This window comes from Gadus macrocephalus, chromosome 12, assembly GCF_031168955.1.
Source record: "Gadus macrocephalus chromosome 12, ASM3116895v1".
Classification (NCBI taxonomy): Eukaryota; Metazoa; Chordata; class Actinopteri; order Gadiformes; family Gadidae; genus Gadus; species Gadus macrocephalus.
In genome coordinates, this window is record NC_082393.1 from 3,988,515 (window position 1) to 4,006,193 (window position 17,679).

Genomic DNA, 17,679 nt, shown 5'->3' on the forward strand with positions numbered 1-17,679 from the left:
GATCTGCTGCCACCGGTCTCACGCCACCATTGAGACGCTCTCCTATCAAGTTCCATTTGTAGCCACACTCTCTCCTTCTCCTCCACCGCCGTCCCCTCCCTCTCTCCCCTCCCTCTCTCTCCCCCTCTCCCTCCCTCCCTCTCTCGGTCCTCAAAATTGGGGTGTGAAGCGTGAGAAACACGCTGCGTTATCTGAGGAGTGGGATCATGACGGCAGGCACCCACTATTCCCAGTAGGACCAGAAGCAGACTCGGCAGTTCCACCGGCCTAACAAATACGCGTGTCCCGTGTACGCGTGTCTCCCGCCGTGTCTCTCTCTCCTTCCCATCCCCAGCACACTGAACGCTGCAACGGTTCCACTCTATTGTTTGGTGCATTCCAATGGTTGCTTATCCACTGTACATCATCGTTTGTCTGTCTGACACGGCCCCCACACCTCGCTGAGGGCTTTCATCTAACAGCCTCTCTCTCTCTCTCCGTCTGTGCCTCTCACGGTCTTTCATTACTCAGTCACACACACACACACACACACATTACATTCAGAGCAGCCACAGCAGGAGCGCCGGGAATGGGGTTTGATACGAAAATAAAAATTCTTTATTAAAACGTCCATACTCCATTTGGGGCGGAGGTGACGGAGGAGAATGTACGACAGAGCCCCTCAGCAAGGCCCCTGTGGGCGAAGTCTCCCTGCCAGGCTGACGGCTAATTGACTCTTCTCGCTGGGGAGGTTCAGACGGGGGGGAGGGGGGGTAACAGGCACAGCCGCAGAGGAGCAGGGGAGAACAGAGGGAACTGGCAGGTGTCACTTTGGAGTTTGGGCGTTTTGCCACTTTTCATTTGTTTGTCGCGTGCTTACTTCCCCCCGGCGGCTTTTTTGTCATTTCCTGAAATCAGCGCTAGACTTAGCTACCAGAGTGCTCTCAGATAACAGAAGTCGCACAATGGGTTGGAGTCCTGCCTCTGATTGTGCCCAGTCGTCTGTATCATGGCAACAGGCTTCAACAAAGACGGACACAAACCGGTGCCCTCCGGTTCTTTAAAATGGGACCGTTCAGAGGGAGAGGGCGGGGTCCGATTTCTCGTAGCTGGTGTGACAGAATGCCAGGGAGCCTGCTGCTCTCTGAAGAGGAGGAGGAGGAGGAGGAGATGAGACCAATAAAGAGGGAGGAGAAGAAGGAAAGAAGACGAGGAGAGAAAAGAGAGCAAGGAAGTGAGGGAGGAAGGGGGAGAACCTAAACAGGCGGCAACAATGTGAAAATTTCATGGCGCCCACGGGATCGATGCAGTTCATTTGGCACAGCGAGAAGTGACAGCTGATTATTCTGCCGCTCTGCTCCACACATCTATTTCTACAAAACTACCAGCCGTCCCTCCGTCTATCCATCCATCCAGCCGAGAGAGCGTGTGGCAGGAGGACTGACCCACAGAGAGGTGTCGGGAGAGACACACAAGCATGAATGAGTGGCTACGTGAAACGTCGGGGAGGAAGTGAGGGGGAACAAAAAGCACGCAAGTGAAGAAGCAAGTGAGGGAAAAACTGTGGGGTGGAGGAGGAGGAGGAGGAGGAGGAAGGAAGGAAAGAAAGATTGATAAAAGAATGCTAGTGTTGCTATGGATGATGTGGAAGAAGACCATAGCGTTAACATTAACAAGAGCACAGTTATGCTAAAACCAGGCCAGTAGACACCCCCGACACAACTGTCAGAGTGCTCGGCCAAGACAGCAACACCAGTAGGTGGACATTTATCGTTTGTGTTTGATTTCCATGTGAGTCGCTTAGGACACTGCTGTCGCCAGAGGGACCCAACATATGACACGAACCGGTCTCAGCCCACCCACATCCTCGTTGGTGGAACAGCGTGTAGATCTGATGGTTTGCATACAGAAATAAAATGATGCAATAAAGCGCTCTCCTCCTCGTGTTTCCGATGGTCCCAGTCCATTGAACCCTACACTGCATCAATTAAACATCAAGAGCGTCAGGCCTAATCCTTTCAGAGTGCCCCCCATAAAAACAACGGACCGAACTCGTTCATTAACAACCACTCAACCCAAACGTCATTAGTACCATACACTTAGTTTCAAAGTGAAAGACAATGGAGATACATGTCGGGCAATGAGCGCGTGTGCGTTGCGTTTGGCTTCACACTGAAGGACGTCGGGAGTCGCACCCGGCGCCTCTCGAACTCACCAGGCTCTTGCGCGTGTCCGGGACGGCGCTGACGTCCACGGGCTCCCTGTCGATGGCGTTGACGAAGCGCGCCTCGGCCACGGCAATGGCACAGATGACGTGGACCCACCTGGCACAGGGGAGGGGGGGGGGGGGGGGGGCACAGTTCGCAGTGAGGATGGTTATGAGGTCGCAGCCCATCTGGGCTTACTAGACGGCACGAGCTGACTTGTGGAGCGTCATGTAGTTGTATTATCTTCATCATCATCATCATCATATTTTATCCTCCGTGTGCCTCCACTGTCACCATGATCTTTGGTATGTTTTGAGCTGGGGACATTTCGCTCCAAACTATTTTCATTGAAATGATTAATTATCGCGCCTTTTCCTTATTCGGACCATCTTCATGTTGAATCTATACGGGACCCATCATGTTTGTGGTCATCGTTAGCGGTGTGGTAAAGTATGTTTTCCCAGAGTACCGTGTGTAACGTGTAACTGGGTGGGCCTGTGTCTACCTGGGTGAGGCCACTCACCTGTTGTCTACCGTTCTCTTCAAGGCTCCGCCCCTCAGGTTGCACAGAGAGCACTCCTATACATCATGAGGACAATTCATCAGACAGATTATCGTTACTTATTCAGCCGCAGAAATAGGCTTCCGACCAGTCGCCTCTAAAAGGAAAATAGGTCGATCTAAAGGCATCTAAACACTGTAAACAGTACTATCTGCCTCCAGACGTTATGAGGACCTGTGGCTGTGTGTTGACCCGTGTTGGGACTCCCACTGTCCGGCCGTTATTCATCCCAGCCTAGCTAAAATGCACAGATGTTTAAGGAGGAGGTGTTTTAAATTGAATTAAGTATGGCCGTTAATTACACCATTATGTATTTTTTCACTAGTTTCAAGAGACACCACCCACCCCCCGTTTCAGGGATGGAAGCCAGTCAAGCAGAGAACTTTAAGTGCGGACACTGTGCTGATTCACTGCTTTCCCCCCAACATTATAGACAGGGCTCATTACATTTGCTCATTAGAAAAACATTAGATGGATATGCATTTCTCCACTCATTAAATAGGACTCACATAATATGCATTCAAAACATCGAAGAATACAATCTTTTCATCCTTTGAGGTTTGGTGGAAGAACTGAGTTCAGGTACTGTGTTGTGATGTCACAGGTGTGACATTAGGGAAGTTGTTATGATGCCACATAACCAAGTTGAAGTTCCTTTTTGTGACGTCACAAAACTGACTTTATGGTTGGTGTGGTGATGTCGCGTGAAAGTTCACGTTAAGGGGTTGTGACGTCACAAATTATTTCGGGTTAGGAGTTGTGCTTTCACAAAATGGTTCACGGTTAGGGGTTGTGAGGACACAAATGGGTTCAGGTTAGGCGTTTTGATGTCAGGTTAAAGTTCACGGTTAGGGGTTGTGATGTCACAAATGGGTTCTGGTTAGGGGTCGTGATGTCACAAATGGGTTTGGGGTTTTAGGTTGCGACGTCACAAATTAGTTCAGGGTTTGCAATGTGACAAATTAGTTCAGGGTTTGTGACGTCACAAATTAGTTCAGGGTTTGTGACGTCAGAAATGACTTTGGCTATGAGGTTGTGCTGTCGCCGTGCTGTGTGATGCGTGTGTGTATGCGTGTGGGGTGGACTCACCACTGCCCAGGCCTCGGAGGCACACCGGGAGCAGGTCCAGGGGCTCTGGAGCATGTCGGGCTTGACGCCATAGCAACCTGCCAAACACAAACACAGAGCTCACCACCGACACAGCAGCTGCAGTACACCGAGTTCATACATGGGATTAGAAAGGCGCCTGCACTCGTCAATCAAGAAGAGCAGTGGCCCGGCACGTTGGAATAGAAACCAACGCAGTCAGCCAAGGTCGAAATCGTTATTCCATCCTCATTCTATTTTTTTTTACCCATTAAAACCTCATTGTCTGTAAATCAACGGCATTGATCCCGATCGGTCTGATTGAGGATGGGGGAAATATTTCGAAAGAGAGGCTCCGAGGTAGGGAGACGTTTGGGACGAGGTCCTGTTTAAATGACTCCAGCATGTCCAGAATAAATCTAGGTGGACACGCCCACTTGTGATGTCACTAAAAGACAGGAAAGGGCAGCTTTAAATGACCTGCATGTCAAGGCCCGGCTCAGAGGAACGAGTGGACTAGGGTGTACGGTTCCATACGGTGGGTCTACTCCCTGGTGTGGATTACGTTCCATACGGTGGGTCTACTCCCTGGTGTGGATTACGTTCCATACGGTGGGTCTACTCACTGGTGTGGATTACGTTCCATACGGTGGGTCTACTCCCTGGTGTGGATTACGTTCTATACGGTGGGTCTACTCCCTGGTGTGGATTACGTTCCATACGGTGGGTCTACTCCCTGGTGTGGATTACGTTCCATACGGTGGGTCTACTCCCTGGTGTGGATTACGTTCTATACGGTGGGTCTACTCCCTGGTGTGGGTAACGTTCTATACGGTGGGTCTACTCACTGGTGTGGATTACGTTCTATACTGTGGGTCTACTCACTGGTGTGGATTACGTTCCATACGGTGGGTCTACTCCCTGGTGTGGATTACGTTCCATACGGTGGGTCTACTCACTGGTGTGGATTACGTTCCATACGGTGGGTCTACTCCCTGGTGTGGATTACGTTCTATACTGGGGGTCTACTCCCTGGTGTGGGTAACGTTCTATACGGTGGGTCTACTCCCTGGTGTGGGTAACGTTCTATACTGGGGGGTCTACTCACTGGTGTGGACCTGCAGGCAGCAGGAGGAGCAGCGCAGCAGCATGCTGGTGCCGTCCTCCCCGATGTTGGAGCTGGCCGGGAGCGGCTCCGTGTTGGCCGCCACGGCGCTGAAGCACATCTCCGGCACTAGGGGCCGCGTGTGGCAGCCGTGGCCGGGGAGGGCCGGGGCGCTGGGGTCCGAGTGGAAGAGCTCCTTGGCGGGCTGCAGGGGGGGGGGAGAGAGAGACCATCCCGCGGGTTAAAGGAAGGCGGGGGCTTCCCTGTGTGAGACGATGGCGCACGGGGAAGGGGCGAGACGATAGGCGCCCTAGGAAGCCGCAGGGAAGGGCGTGTTAACGGAATGATACAACACATACATGTTGTCGATTTGCTCTTAACACCGTACAATACATTTACGTTTAGCTGACGCTTTTTTCTAAAGCGACTTACAACAGGTAGTCTTGTCAGAAATGTCGCTACCAGTGGAGCTAGCCTCGACCTTATGCGTGTGCGCCTCGGCCTTAAGGCCGATTCATAACCTCCGGAGCCGGACGAAATCCGTCCGTCCGTACCAAACGTCGTCTCCGGGACTACCCTTCATACCTCCGTCCGGATCAGCGTTGTTATGGATGTTACGCAATACATCGTCTAGAGGGCAGTGACTGTCGTTTCACAAATGAACGGCATCGACAATCGCAAACATGGCATCTGTAGAGATGGTTTTGCTTGGTGTCATCCGAAATCGGCAAAAAAAAAAAAAGTGCAAAAAGTGTAGGCCTAGGCGGCGGTGGCATGTGACACCCCTCACCAACCCGCAGATTATCTCCTCAAAATGTTGTTCAATGACCAGTTACAACTCATTGCCACAATAAAATAAATAAAAAGGTCAGTTATATAGTATAATATAAGTATAAAACGTTAAATACAATATATATACATATCAGATATTATACTACTCGATCTATTTTCTCGAATGGTCTGCTTTCTGACTCTATACTGCCGCCTGGATTTCCGATGGTATTGCTCCGTTTCTCCCGGAGCACTCCGGATTCGTAAGCTCAGAGGCGATGGACCCATTGACGGACGAAACACCTCCGGGAACCGGACGAAACGGTCCGTATCCGTATTTACCGTAGGGTGTGAATGGGCCTTTAGTGTTTTACATTACTGCGAGTCTGCCTCTTTTAGAAACAGTGCCCCCGAGTGGGATTCACACCTTTATTCGCTACAAAATTGAACTACACCGGTCCTGTGAAGGTTATTCAAGCATGCATCTATAGGTGTTAAGTTTCTCACTTTGTAAGTTGTCACGACCCTAACGAGGGGAGCCTAACGAGCTCATTGACAACCCCTGAGCTGGGCTTATTTAAGTAGACGTGTGAGCCCAGTGTCAGAGTTGTTCTCCTTTGGGAGTCACCACTTATTGTTTGTTCCTTTGGTCTTTTGGTTTAGTTGTATCCTAGGTATGTTTACACCTTACAACACACTACACCCATACACTTTTACGTACACACACACTTACATCACCGACTAGATTGAATACACACGCCATACCTTATGTTATGCTATATTCACTTGGTTATAATAAACCTTTTTATTAACAAACTCGGTCAATTGTGTGCGTCTCCCCTCTTTGCCACAACCGCCACGGTCGGCTTGGACAAGGTCCAGTAAAATATTGTTTAATTTGAACCCTCTTAAAGTGAGGAGGCTTAGCGGTCCTACCTTGGTGTAGGGGCAAAAGAGTGAGCAGACGGCGCAGTAGGGATCCAGGTTGGCCACGGCCGCGTTGAAGGCCTTCTCGGCCAGGAAGTTTGGTGAAGATTGGTTCTGCCACAGGTGCTCGTTCTTCTTCATGTCGCCCTCTAGTGGCATGGTGGGGGATAGCTCTGAGAAACACAGGGGGGGGGGGGTTCAAGCATGAGTCGAAAGCTCTATATCTAACAACTACATCTCTGGACTAATGGAAAGTGTTGCAATGGAAAATATGGGGGATATTACACCTGCACTTTATAAATATATTCACTGCAGCCATTGACTTGAAAAATATCGGAGTACTCTATGGAATGATTTATTTGAGTCCACTTTGTCCCACTCCCACTGTTAGTAAACCTGTTAAGTCTACAAATTGGTTGGTAAGGCCTGAGCAGAAAAGTGTAGGTCAACTGTAGGAGAGAGAAGGACATGGAGAGAGCAAGAGCGAGAGACACACATGAAGGAGGTTGATGAGACGGAGCGCGAGAACTAATAAAAAGGAAAGCGAAAGAAAGAAGATCGATGAGAGTGAGGGGAAAGAGGTATAGGATGAAAGAAAGGCATCCATTATAAAAGCATGAGCTTCGCCACCCCTAAAACGTTGGCTGTGGACAGCGGGTTTACACTGGGGGCAAACATGGAAGCCAAGGAGGGGGTGGGTGAGATGAGAAGGAGGCCAACAGTAGGATGGGACCATCATGTCTTCCCAAACATCCAAGATACAGCCATTGATTTTTAGACCGATGCTTATGATCCAAACGTCAATGGCACGCTTCAGTCTGGTACTGTATGACTTTTAACCTGTAAACTGATGTTTTAACATGCGCTTCTATTGAGTAAATGTGTGGATTTCTTTGATGGAGGGGGATTATGAAGAAGAAAAAGAAAAATCAATGGGTGTGACTGGGTTAGGAAAGACCGATAGAGGCACGGACAGATGGAGAGGCTGTAAGATGAAAGCCCTTATCGAGCGAGTGTGTGTGAGCGTGTATGGGTTTGTGTGCGTGTCTGACCTTCATCACTGGAGTGCTCTTGTTTGACGATGGAGAGAGGCGAGCGCTTTGGGGGCTTGGTGAGGGGGTGACGTCTGCTCTTCATCTTGGAGTAGGACGGCTGGGGGCGGGGGGGGGGGGGTCACAGGGACACATCACAGAGCTGCTTTAGTCTTTATTCAACACGACCACAGAGACGCACAGGAATAGCCCTTATTCACAGAGTGGTCGTTAGCTAGGGGGGGGGAAACCATGACAACGATGATGGAAACACATTCGCTGCTGCCTGGTTGGTGAAATAGAGCTGGAAGGATTGGATGTTTCTCTACCTGGGCGCCGGGGTCCATAGTAGTCTCCGTCTTACAGGCGTGTAGCGTATCGTCCGCGGGGATCTTGATGCCGGCCTTGGCGAACTGCTCAAAGGCCTCCTCGAAGGTGTTGATGGGTATGGCTTTGGAGTACGACTTCTTCGGACGTCTCTGCTTCTTCTTGCCCGTCTCTTCGGTCGGGTGAAGCGTCGGGACCGAGGGCTCTGGACACAAAGCAGGAGGGAGGGGGGGGGGGGGGGGGGGGGGTTAGTGACGAATGAGGGGAGGGATGGCTGGAGTAAACACGGAACCAACGACCCCCTTGAAGGCCCCTTTAAACATGAAACGTAAAATAATGCTGTCGATTGTAGGATAGACCACATAACAAAGACATGCATCAAAGCTGCCGTTGGCTCGCGTGTTAGATGATGCATTAATCAAAAGCATCCACACAGAACTGAACTATCCTTCATTAACGTGATTTAATTTGTATCTGACTTTTTTCCGTCTGATTAGAGTGTGATTAGCTACACCTTTACAAGCCGTTTTGAAAATCTGCCTCTTCTGAAATCACAAGTGGGCGCGTCCACCTAGATTTGTATCGTATAGATGAGCAACATTTGCTAAATTCCACTGGGTAGGCTGGTAGACTGATCTATCCAGCGTACATCTAGGTGTAGGCTGGATAGACCACACGCCCACATGTGATGTCAGAAGAGGGCTATTTTCAAAAACAGCCTGAAACTGCTAATCACACTCGCACCTGGTGGTATAATATGTCTTCTTTAAACATGAAATGTAAAAGAATGCAGTTGATTATAGGAACGACTGCAGAGCAAAGACATGCATCGCATCAAAAATGCCATTGGCTCGCACATTCACAGTTCAAACTGTCCTTTTATCAACGTGATTTAAATAGAACCTGAATTAATTAACTTTAAATAAATAAGAAATAAATCGTTCATTTCAACCAGGGTCCTGTACTTTGTGTGTGCGTGTGTAGGGGGGAGCGTTGAAGCCCCCCCGCCTCTCGAGATGACGCCTCCCCTCACCTTCCTCGTCCTCGTCCCCCGGGGGGGCCAGCAGGGCGGCGGCGGCCCTCCTGGCGGCCTCCTCCTTCTCCTCCTGCTCCTCTTGCTCCAGGGCCACCAGGGCCATCATGGCCTCCCGGGCCAGCCTCTCGTCGCGGAGCTGCCGCCGCTGGGCCTCGTGCTCCTCCACCTGCCGCTGGTACTCCTCCGTGTCCAGCTCCACGCCCTCCTCCGTCAGCACCTTCACCTCGCCCACCTTCAGCCGGCGGAACTGGCTCTTCCTCAGCAGGGCCCTGGGGAGGAGGAGGAGGAGGGAGGAGGGAGGAGGGAGGAGGGAGGAGGTTGAGGAAGAAGGCGAGGGGGGAGGAGGGAGGAGGAGGAGGGAGGAGGAGGAGGGAGGAGGAAGAGGGAGGAGGAAGAGGAGGAGGAAGAGGGAGGAGGAGGAGGAAGGAGGAGAGGGGGGAGGAGGAGGAGGAGGAAGAGGAGGAAGGAGGCGATTGGGGAGGAGGAGGAGGGAGGAGGAAGGAGGCGAGGGGGGTGGGGGGAGGAGGCAAGGGGGGAGGAGGAAGAGGGAGGAGGAGGGGGGAGGAGGAAGAGGGAGGAGGAGGAGGAAGGAGGCGAGAGGGGGGAGGAGGAGGAGGAAGAAGAGGAAGGAGGAGAGGGGGAGGAGGAGGAGGAAGGAGGCGAGAGGGGGGAGGAGGAAGAAGAGGAAGGAGGAGAGGGGGGAGGAGTAGGAGGAAGAGGAGCAGGAGAAAATGATGAGTGAGTATGGGTGGTTTTACATCAAGGGACTAAGGAGTTCTCTCCGTCCAAGAAGACTGACTTCTGGAGGCGGAGAACAATCAAAGTTACATAAAACGCAGAAATAAAAACAGAATCAATCAATTCAATACAAATAAAACATTAAAAAAGTTCATGCTATAGCTGGAATGTTTAACCACCATCGTCGAGTGTTTTAATTCCTTATTGCATAATAAAAATGTTGCAATCAAAAAACTCATTGGTGATTGGGTCACTCTGGTGTCACTTTTAGAGCAACACCAACCCAGCCTTTTGACCCGCTTAAGAACGGAACCCCATTAACGTCGTCGGTGGTCGACATTGACCCTTGACCCCGTGCCCGGCTCACCTCCGCAGCAGGTTGGCGCGGTGGGCGACGCGACGCTGCCTCCACTGCTCCAGCTGGGCGCTGTCCACCTCGGTGGGCTTCAGGTGGTCCAGTACCGTGGTGTCCTTGCCCTGCTTCCACAGCTCGTAGCGCTCGGGCTGCAGGCAGCGCACGAACACGTCCATGGAGATCTTCACCATGTCCTTACGGCACGAGCACTGTGGGGGAGGAGGAGGAGGAGGGTCAGTCGTGTCTGGGCCACTTTATTCCCACAGCGCATAGGACACACACACACACACACACACACACACACACACACACACACACACACACACACACACACACACACACACACACACACACACACACACACACACACACACACACACACACACACACACACACACACACACACACACACACACACTTTTATTCGCCCGCGTTGCGCCATATGTTCAATTACCGGGAACATTCTTCGGCTCCCGGGCCCGGCGAGAGTGGGGGGCAGGGAGAGAGAACAGGGAATGGGACACGAGAGACAGGGGAAGGGAAGGAGAGAGAGAGGTTGTTGCCTCCCTACACGTCGCTAGAAGACTAATCTCCGTGGTACATTTCATCTGGCCGGCCCACGCCACTCCAGAGACACACACGCACACCGACAGAGACAAGAGTGAGAGGGTAGACGGATGCTGGGTTATGGTGGCTTTCGATATAAGAGTGAGGGCGGGGAGCCGCACACACACACACACACACACACACACACACACACACACACACACACACACACACACACACACACACACACACACACACACACACACACACACACACACACACACACACACACACACACACACACACACACACACACACACACACACACTTTTTCATTACCCCACCGAAGCCCATATGATCCGCTTCTTTATGAAACTATTAAGCGGTTATGGAGACGTTTGCCATCCTCGAGGGGTGCGGGAGACTTGCGCTTTGTTATTATGGGATATAAACTTCATAAGCTTTGCAGGGAAAGGGGAGGAAAACACATTAATCGAAGCAGACAAAGGCCCAGCAAACAGAGAGGCCTCCGGAGCCAGGCAGCCCAATGAGGCCTGAAGTATAGCACAGCTCCTAATGAAGCCTAATGCCAACAGGCCTGCTCACACTAATGGCGCGTTTCCACTGCAGGGTGCGGAACGGATCGGATCGCAAAGGTGCGGGTCGGGTCGCGTTTCCACCGCCAAAAGTGGGCGTGACCCGGACTTTGCCGTACCCGTTCCGGCCCCGTTCTCGGGACTCCTCCGTTGGGGTACTGCAAACGAGACGAGACGCCTGAAAGGGTACCCTGGAATTCTAGCTACACCCCCCCCTCCGTTGATTGGTCGACAGAATCGTCACTTCCGGGTGACGCGGGGATAAAAACTAACGAACAGTAGCCTCGAGGTATTATTCTTTACAATTAACATGTCGCATAAAACGCTTGCTTGGGCGAACAAGGAGGTGGAGACGTTCGTCTGCATTCTTGGGGAGGAAGACGTTTTTACGATGTTTACGTAGCTGCTGCGGCGATCGACATCCGGCCTACCACAAAGGGTACTGTCGGCAGTGGAAACGCGACCTCGGAACTGAGCTGGGCTATACCGCCCCCTCCCTACCGCACCTTTGCGATCCGATCCGTTCCGCACCCTGCAGTGGAAACGCGGCATAACAGGAACAACTGAGCTAACCGCTAACAGGCCTGATCACACTAACAGGAACAACTGAGCTAACCGCTAACAGGCCTGCTCACACTAACAGGAACAACTGAGGTAACTGCTAACAGGCCTGCTCACACTAACAGGAACAACTGAGCTAACTGCTAACAGGCCTGCTCACACCAACAGGAACAACTGAGCTAACTGCTAACAGGCCTGCTCACACTAACAGGAACAACTGAGCTAACCGCTAACAGGCCTGCTCACACTAACAGGAACAACTGAGCTAACTGCTAACAGGCCTGCTCACACTAACAGGAACAACTGAGCTAACCGCTAACAGGCCTGCTCACACTAACAGGAACAACTGAGCTAACTGCTAACAGGCCTGCTCACACTAACAGGACCCACGGAGCTAAGCGCCAACAGGCCTGATCAAACAAATAGGAACTGTGTAGCTTTTAGTCTTACAGTATTGGAAAAAATAACCACCAGGAACTAACTTTTGTACACAACTTTCTAAAAGCATGTGACATTTTAAGGTACTACGTACTAACTATGTGCCTCAAGGCCTAAATGATCTGGAAACTGCTGCACATAACCGACACATCCAGGAGTCATGACATAGCGACTTGGTTTCAGAGCCCTTTCACACACGTGTCCAAATCAAAGACAGGACAGCAACAGGACGTCCACCTAGATGTTGTAGACCAATGTCTGGTGAACTGAGTGTGTAAAAGTATCAGGCAGCTTACCACCTTATTCAAATCAACCTGTCATTTCTTTACTTTTGAGAAGTTTGTGAGCATCCAAAAGTCATCAACAAACTAATTCCAAATCCAAACCCCCATAGTCATTTCATGTAACACCTCTTCCATCTTCTGGGAAAAATGGGGTTGTCAAAGAAATGGCAATACTGGGTCACTTGTGTTCAGCTGGAGTTAACAGTTCACCAACCACAAGTCCACCAGCATAACCTCCAAGGATATTAAAGATATTTGAGGAGGGAATGGACACACACCCACACACTTGAAACAGTGACAGACTCCATAAAGGAAACTATTGTTCACCATCAGATTAGATACCACTGGGGACAGGACCTTGGTGTTTGTGTGTGCATGCATCCGTGTGTGTTCTGCTTGGGACTGTCAATTTGTGGACCCACAGCAGCAAGACAGAGTTGACCATACAGACCCAATCCATCTCTATCAGACACCCACAAGAAGCGTGCACACACACACACACACACACACACACACACACACACACACAGTAGAGAGAGAAAAGAAAGCGAGAAAAAAAGCGAGAGGTTTCTGAGAGACGTTGACAGGAAGCTGGTGGTAACCAAACTCCTTTCTAATAGACAGTTGCTCATGCTGAACAAACTAGGTGGGCAGTAGCAGCAGCCCTGTGTGGCTGTGGGTGGGGCGCGGCGGGATTTCTCCAGTATGGCACCAAATAAATCAGACATGCAGCCAAGCAGAAAACAAGTGGAAGACATTCAATTAAGTTGAACATGGGTACCAGAGAGGGAGAGGGGGGTGGGGGAGAGGGAGAAGGAGAGAGAGCGAGGGACAGAAAACGAAAGCTTAGTTTGTAAAAGCTGAAGAGCCAATACTTCCTTTATCTGAATGTTTCCCCATCTGTCGGGGATTTAAGTGCCTCACCTGGGTGGCCATCTTGCCGTAGTCGACCCAGCGTAGCGTGGCGAAGTTGGTGGACTCGGCGCAGTTGAAGCCGTGGTTGAATCCGGCGTGGTAGCCGTAGGGGAAGGTGATCATGAACTCTCCCTCATTCTGGGTGATCTGGAGGAGGAGGGAGGGGAAACAACCAGTTATAACGTGTCATATGTTCATAACAGTCATTCTGGGTGTTCTGAGGAGGGGAGAGGGAGAAATACCGGTTATATATTTAGGATATTTAGCTAAGCAACACAGACTACAGATTGGTCGATACGATGAATCAACACCTCCCAGAAGGCGTGGGTGGTCCTATAGAAGAAGCAGAATGTAAACTCGAAGATATGCGCCGGGCCGGCAGGAGGCTGTGATTCCGTGGGCGTTGAATCACACCAACGTAAAGGTTGCTACCGGAGCGTCCTTTTCATGCCATTGTTTACAACACTATTGACATCCGCGCGGCATAGCGTTAAAAGTCAATTTTCCGATTCGGTCGCGGGTTTGGCTGCACTGCTCTACGTCGCCCAATGAAAACACCTCGAAACAGAGCTGTCTCCGGACCCAATCCAAGAAACAAAAGTGGGAACGACCACAATCAAAGACAGCGATCGTCGCAGTGCGCCGAACCCCTGCTCCACTTTCCCTCCCAGCGATCCCAGATACAACCAAGGCGGTGACAATCTCAGCTCCCCGCCGTCTCATGGTGAAGGAGGCGTCTGCAGGCAGGTGCAGGAACATGTTCGCTGTGATAATGACACCCCAGGGGAGAGCACCAGGGGGTGGGGGGAGGTGGGGGGAGGTGGGGGGAGGTGGGTGGGTGGGTTAACTGGGGTTGCACCATTCCGAGTTTAAACCAAGAAAACTTTTTGTGCTCCTGTACTTATTTCCGCTTATTCTCCCTCGTTATCGCTGAACCCCAGGAGGCGCTGGGATTTTTTTTTTGCTCTTCCTTTTACTTTTCGCCGGGGAACACAAAACAGAAATACCTCACCGGAACGAGATCTCCTAAAAATGTATGCCAAGGAGTCGCGTTTCTGGTTAATAAGAGGCTATTCTGATACAAGAAAACATGCGTTTACATTTTTTTTTTATACATTAATGGTAGGGTCTTCCGCTCATGCCGTTGGTAGACTGGGTTGGTTGGTAATGAAACAAGCTCCCTGACCCATAGACCCTGCATGGTGGTTGCTACAGTCATCTACTACTAGTACTAAGCCTTGAGGTACGACCACACTGAACGCGTAACGCGCGTAACCTGCCGCTTGATCATTGTGCGTCACAAAAAGGGTTCAACGCGCCTACGCAGCGAGATGAGCCCGCCCAAAACTTAATTTCCCCCCGCTACTTTGCTTTTGCGCCACAAACACAGCTGAGATGACCACCATCGCGGCGCTGTATTTGTTGCGGGAGTTCGAGGAGAGTAGGAAACCCAAACGCCGTCGTGTTTGGGTGCATGACATCCTCCGTAGGCGCTCACAAGCTGGGTGAGTTTCGCCACCTCCTCCGGGAACTCCGCCTGGACGACGGCCGGTTCCAGCGGCATTTTCGGTTGACTGGGGGCATGTTCGATGACCTGCTAGCCCGGGTTGGTGCCAGGATCTCCCGTCAGGACACCAACTACAGGCGCTCCATATCAGCTGCGGAGCTGCGGAGCGCCTGTCCTCCGTCTCTCTGCCAGTGACGTCGGGTCAAGCTCAACGCTGATTGGCTATCGCGGCTAAGCGTCACGCGTAGGAGCAAAAAGGTTAAAAAAATTTAACTCTGCACGTAGGTGCGGTGAGCGCGTTATTTAGGTGGGTAAAACGCGTCTAACGCGCCGCTTTAGCGCGTGTGGCGCATCTACACGCCTAAACCAATGGTTCTCTATCCAGAAATGCAGATTTCCTACGCCTCTAACGCGCGTAACGTGTTCAGTGTGGCCGGACCTTTAGGCATGACACAGAATACTGAGGCCTTTTCCTTAACCAGATTTGGAATGTAATAAATGGGGTCTAGTAATACCTGAAATATTAATAGATAACGTTAAAGCTCAGCTTTAAAGCTCACTTTAAAGCTGCTTAAAATTGATTCTTTAGGGAAGGCAGCCTTGCAGCGGTATCTGAAAATCTGTAGTGCAGCAGTGGTGGTAGTGGAGCTGGTGCTGGAGGTGGTGCTGGAGGTAGTGGTGGATGTGGTGCTGGATGTGGTGGTGGAGGTGGTGCTGGTGCTGGAGGTAGTTGTGGATGTGGAGCTGGTGCTGGAGATGCCGGATGTGGTCGAGGTGGCGGGAGCGAGAGAGGCGGCGTCGAGGAGGGACTCACCCTGTCGAAGGGGATGCTGTACTTCTTGAGGATGGACGGGGAGATGAGGGTCATCTTGTGTCTCAGGAAGACGTCGCAGCCCTGGGAGCTGCCCGGGAAGAAGCCTTCAGGGAGAGAGACAAACGGACACACGTCACACCAAGCACCTCCGCCAAAGTCCTACGGGCTAGCAAAGACGAATAGGAAGGTACGTGGGGAGCAGGAGGGAACATGGGACCGGGTTGGGGTGTTTTGACCAGCAGCTGAAAGGTAATTGGTTAAAAGCCAAATGTTTCCCTATCTGGGAGACACATCCCGTTGGATACCAGCATAACAATAAAGAACGGAATATGAATCACAATGCGTGTGAAATGAAGATGACCAACAACATTGACATTTAAGAGGCGGGTAATTAAATGAGGAAATGGAGGCAGACGCCACTGTTGCAATTTTTATGTTTTGACACACACACACACACACACACACACACACACACACACACACACACACACACACACACACACACACACACACACACACACACACACACACACACACACACACACACACACACACACACACACACACACACACACACTTCCTCGGTGTGTGCCATATGTTTCTGGTCGGCTGGGGCCAACACACACACACACACACACCAGGGGGGCTTCACTTTAGACAACCCATAATTATGATAATCATTTCCATTTACCCACAACCCTTCCTGCTCAAGCCGTCCTGAACGCCAGGTCGCCAATGGACAATGGAAACCGTCACTCTAGAGTACCCTAAGAGACCATTGACGTCATTGGCCCGGAGAATGGCGTTCTCCCTCGGTTCAATTGGCTGGGGCGACGTCACCGGCACCGGTTCTTTTGTTGGTGGTTCAGAGGAGGAAACGCGTATGAAGCACTAATACAAGAACATAGCCAGGAAGTGACTTGCCATTTCATTATTTATCCTTTATTTAACCAGGCAAAGTCCCATTGAGATATTAAAATCTCAATTACAAGGGAGCCCTGGACCTCATCTCGAGAAGAGGTCCAGAAGACACACAGAAGAGGTCCATTATCACTTGAAGGGTTTCTGTTTTCCTTCTCCTGTCCTTTATTTAGGACTTTTTAGGACTACAAATATGGCTGCTCTGGAGTCCAGCTGGTTCCATTGGTGGAGGCTTACCAACAACAGCCAAGCCCCCTGCTAAAAGGCCTTGTTGGTTTCACCTGGGGCCCATCAAGCAAGCACATGATTAATAATGGAACTTAACGAGGAACAATGGTAAATAATGATGTTTTATTTTGTAGAGTGAGGTCCTTTTTGAAAAAATTGATGTATCCATCTTTCTTTCTCTACTCGCCTCCACGGATTGGGGGGGGGGGCTTGGCTAGGGGCTCCATCAGAGCGCTCCCCCAGTTAAACCCAGACACAAATGACATTATAATAGCAGTCTATTTTATCATTCTACTTACACACCATTGTTCCAGTGTCTGCTCCCAGCTACAAAGGACACACACACACATGCGCCCTGCCACTCTGGCTGCCTGCCTGCTTGCTGGGGCTGATAAAAGGTGAATTATGTGCAGACATCGCTGGGTTATTAATCCCCATTAAAATGCAGCTGGCTCAGCAGCCTCTCTGTGGGCTAATATTAAGTTAGAGCCTTCAGTCTGCCCTTTGGGCTGGAAAAGAAATATGAAAAACCCCAGACACCATCCCGCCTCCACCTGTGCAGCGCCTAAACCTTTCAACCAACCCGTCCCAACCCTTGCTTAGCTTCTATTAAATCACAAGGGTGCAGGATAATGTTAGGAAGCTTGACTCCCAGTCTAAAAAGGTTCTGGGTTCGAACCCGGACCCTTTAGGCTGGGGGGGTGCCGAGCGGACCTTCAGTGCGGATCACACTGGGTGGTCAGGA

The 17,679-nt window shown here is 50.9% G+C and overlaps 1 protein-coding gene across 2 annotated transcripts in view; it reads right to left on the reverse strand.

Moving 5' to 3' along the window:
* The window catches only part of kdm4b (lysine (K)-specific demethylase 4B), a 41,909-nt gene that overhangs the window by 6,228 nt on the left and 18,002 nt on the right, over positions 1–17,679 (reverse strand). For both annotated transcript variants that reach the window (XM_060067192.1, XM_060067193.1), the window contains 11 exons: positions 15,786–15,889; positions 13,474–13,611; positions 10,137–10,333; positions 9,029–9,300; positions 8,006–8,200; positions 7,690–7,794; positions 6,647–6,810; positions 4,943–5,144; positions 3,838–3,914; positions 2,710–2,765; positions 2,195–2,303 (listed from right to left, as the gene is read on the reverse strand). In XM_060067192.1, the coding sequence (XP_059923175.1) occupies positions 2,195–2,303; positions 2,710–2,765; positions 3,838–3,914; positions 4,943–5,144; positions 6,647–6,810; positions 7,690–7,794; positions 8,006–8,200; positions 9,029–9,300; positions 10,137–10,333; positions 13,474–13,611; positions 15,786–15,889 (1,619 nt within the window). The remainder of the gene's footprint in view (positions 1–2,194; positions 2,304–2,709; positions 2,766–3,837; positions 3,915–4,942; positions 5,145–6,646; positions 6,811–7,689; positions 7,795–8,005; positions 8,201–9,028; positions 9,301–10,136; positions 10,334–13,473; positions 13,612–15,785; positions 15,890–17,679) is intronic.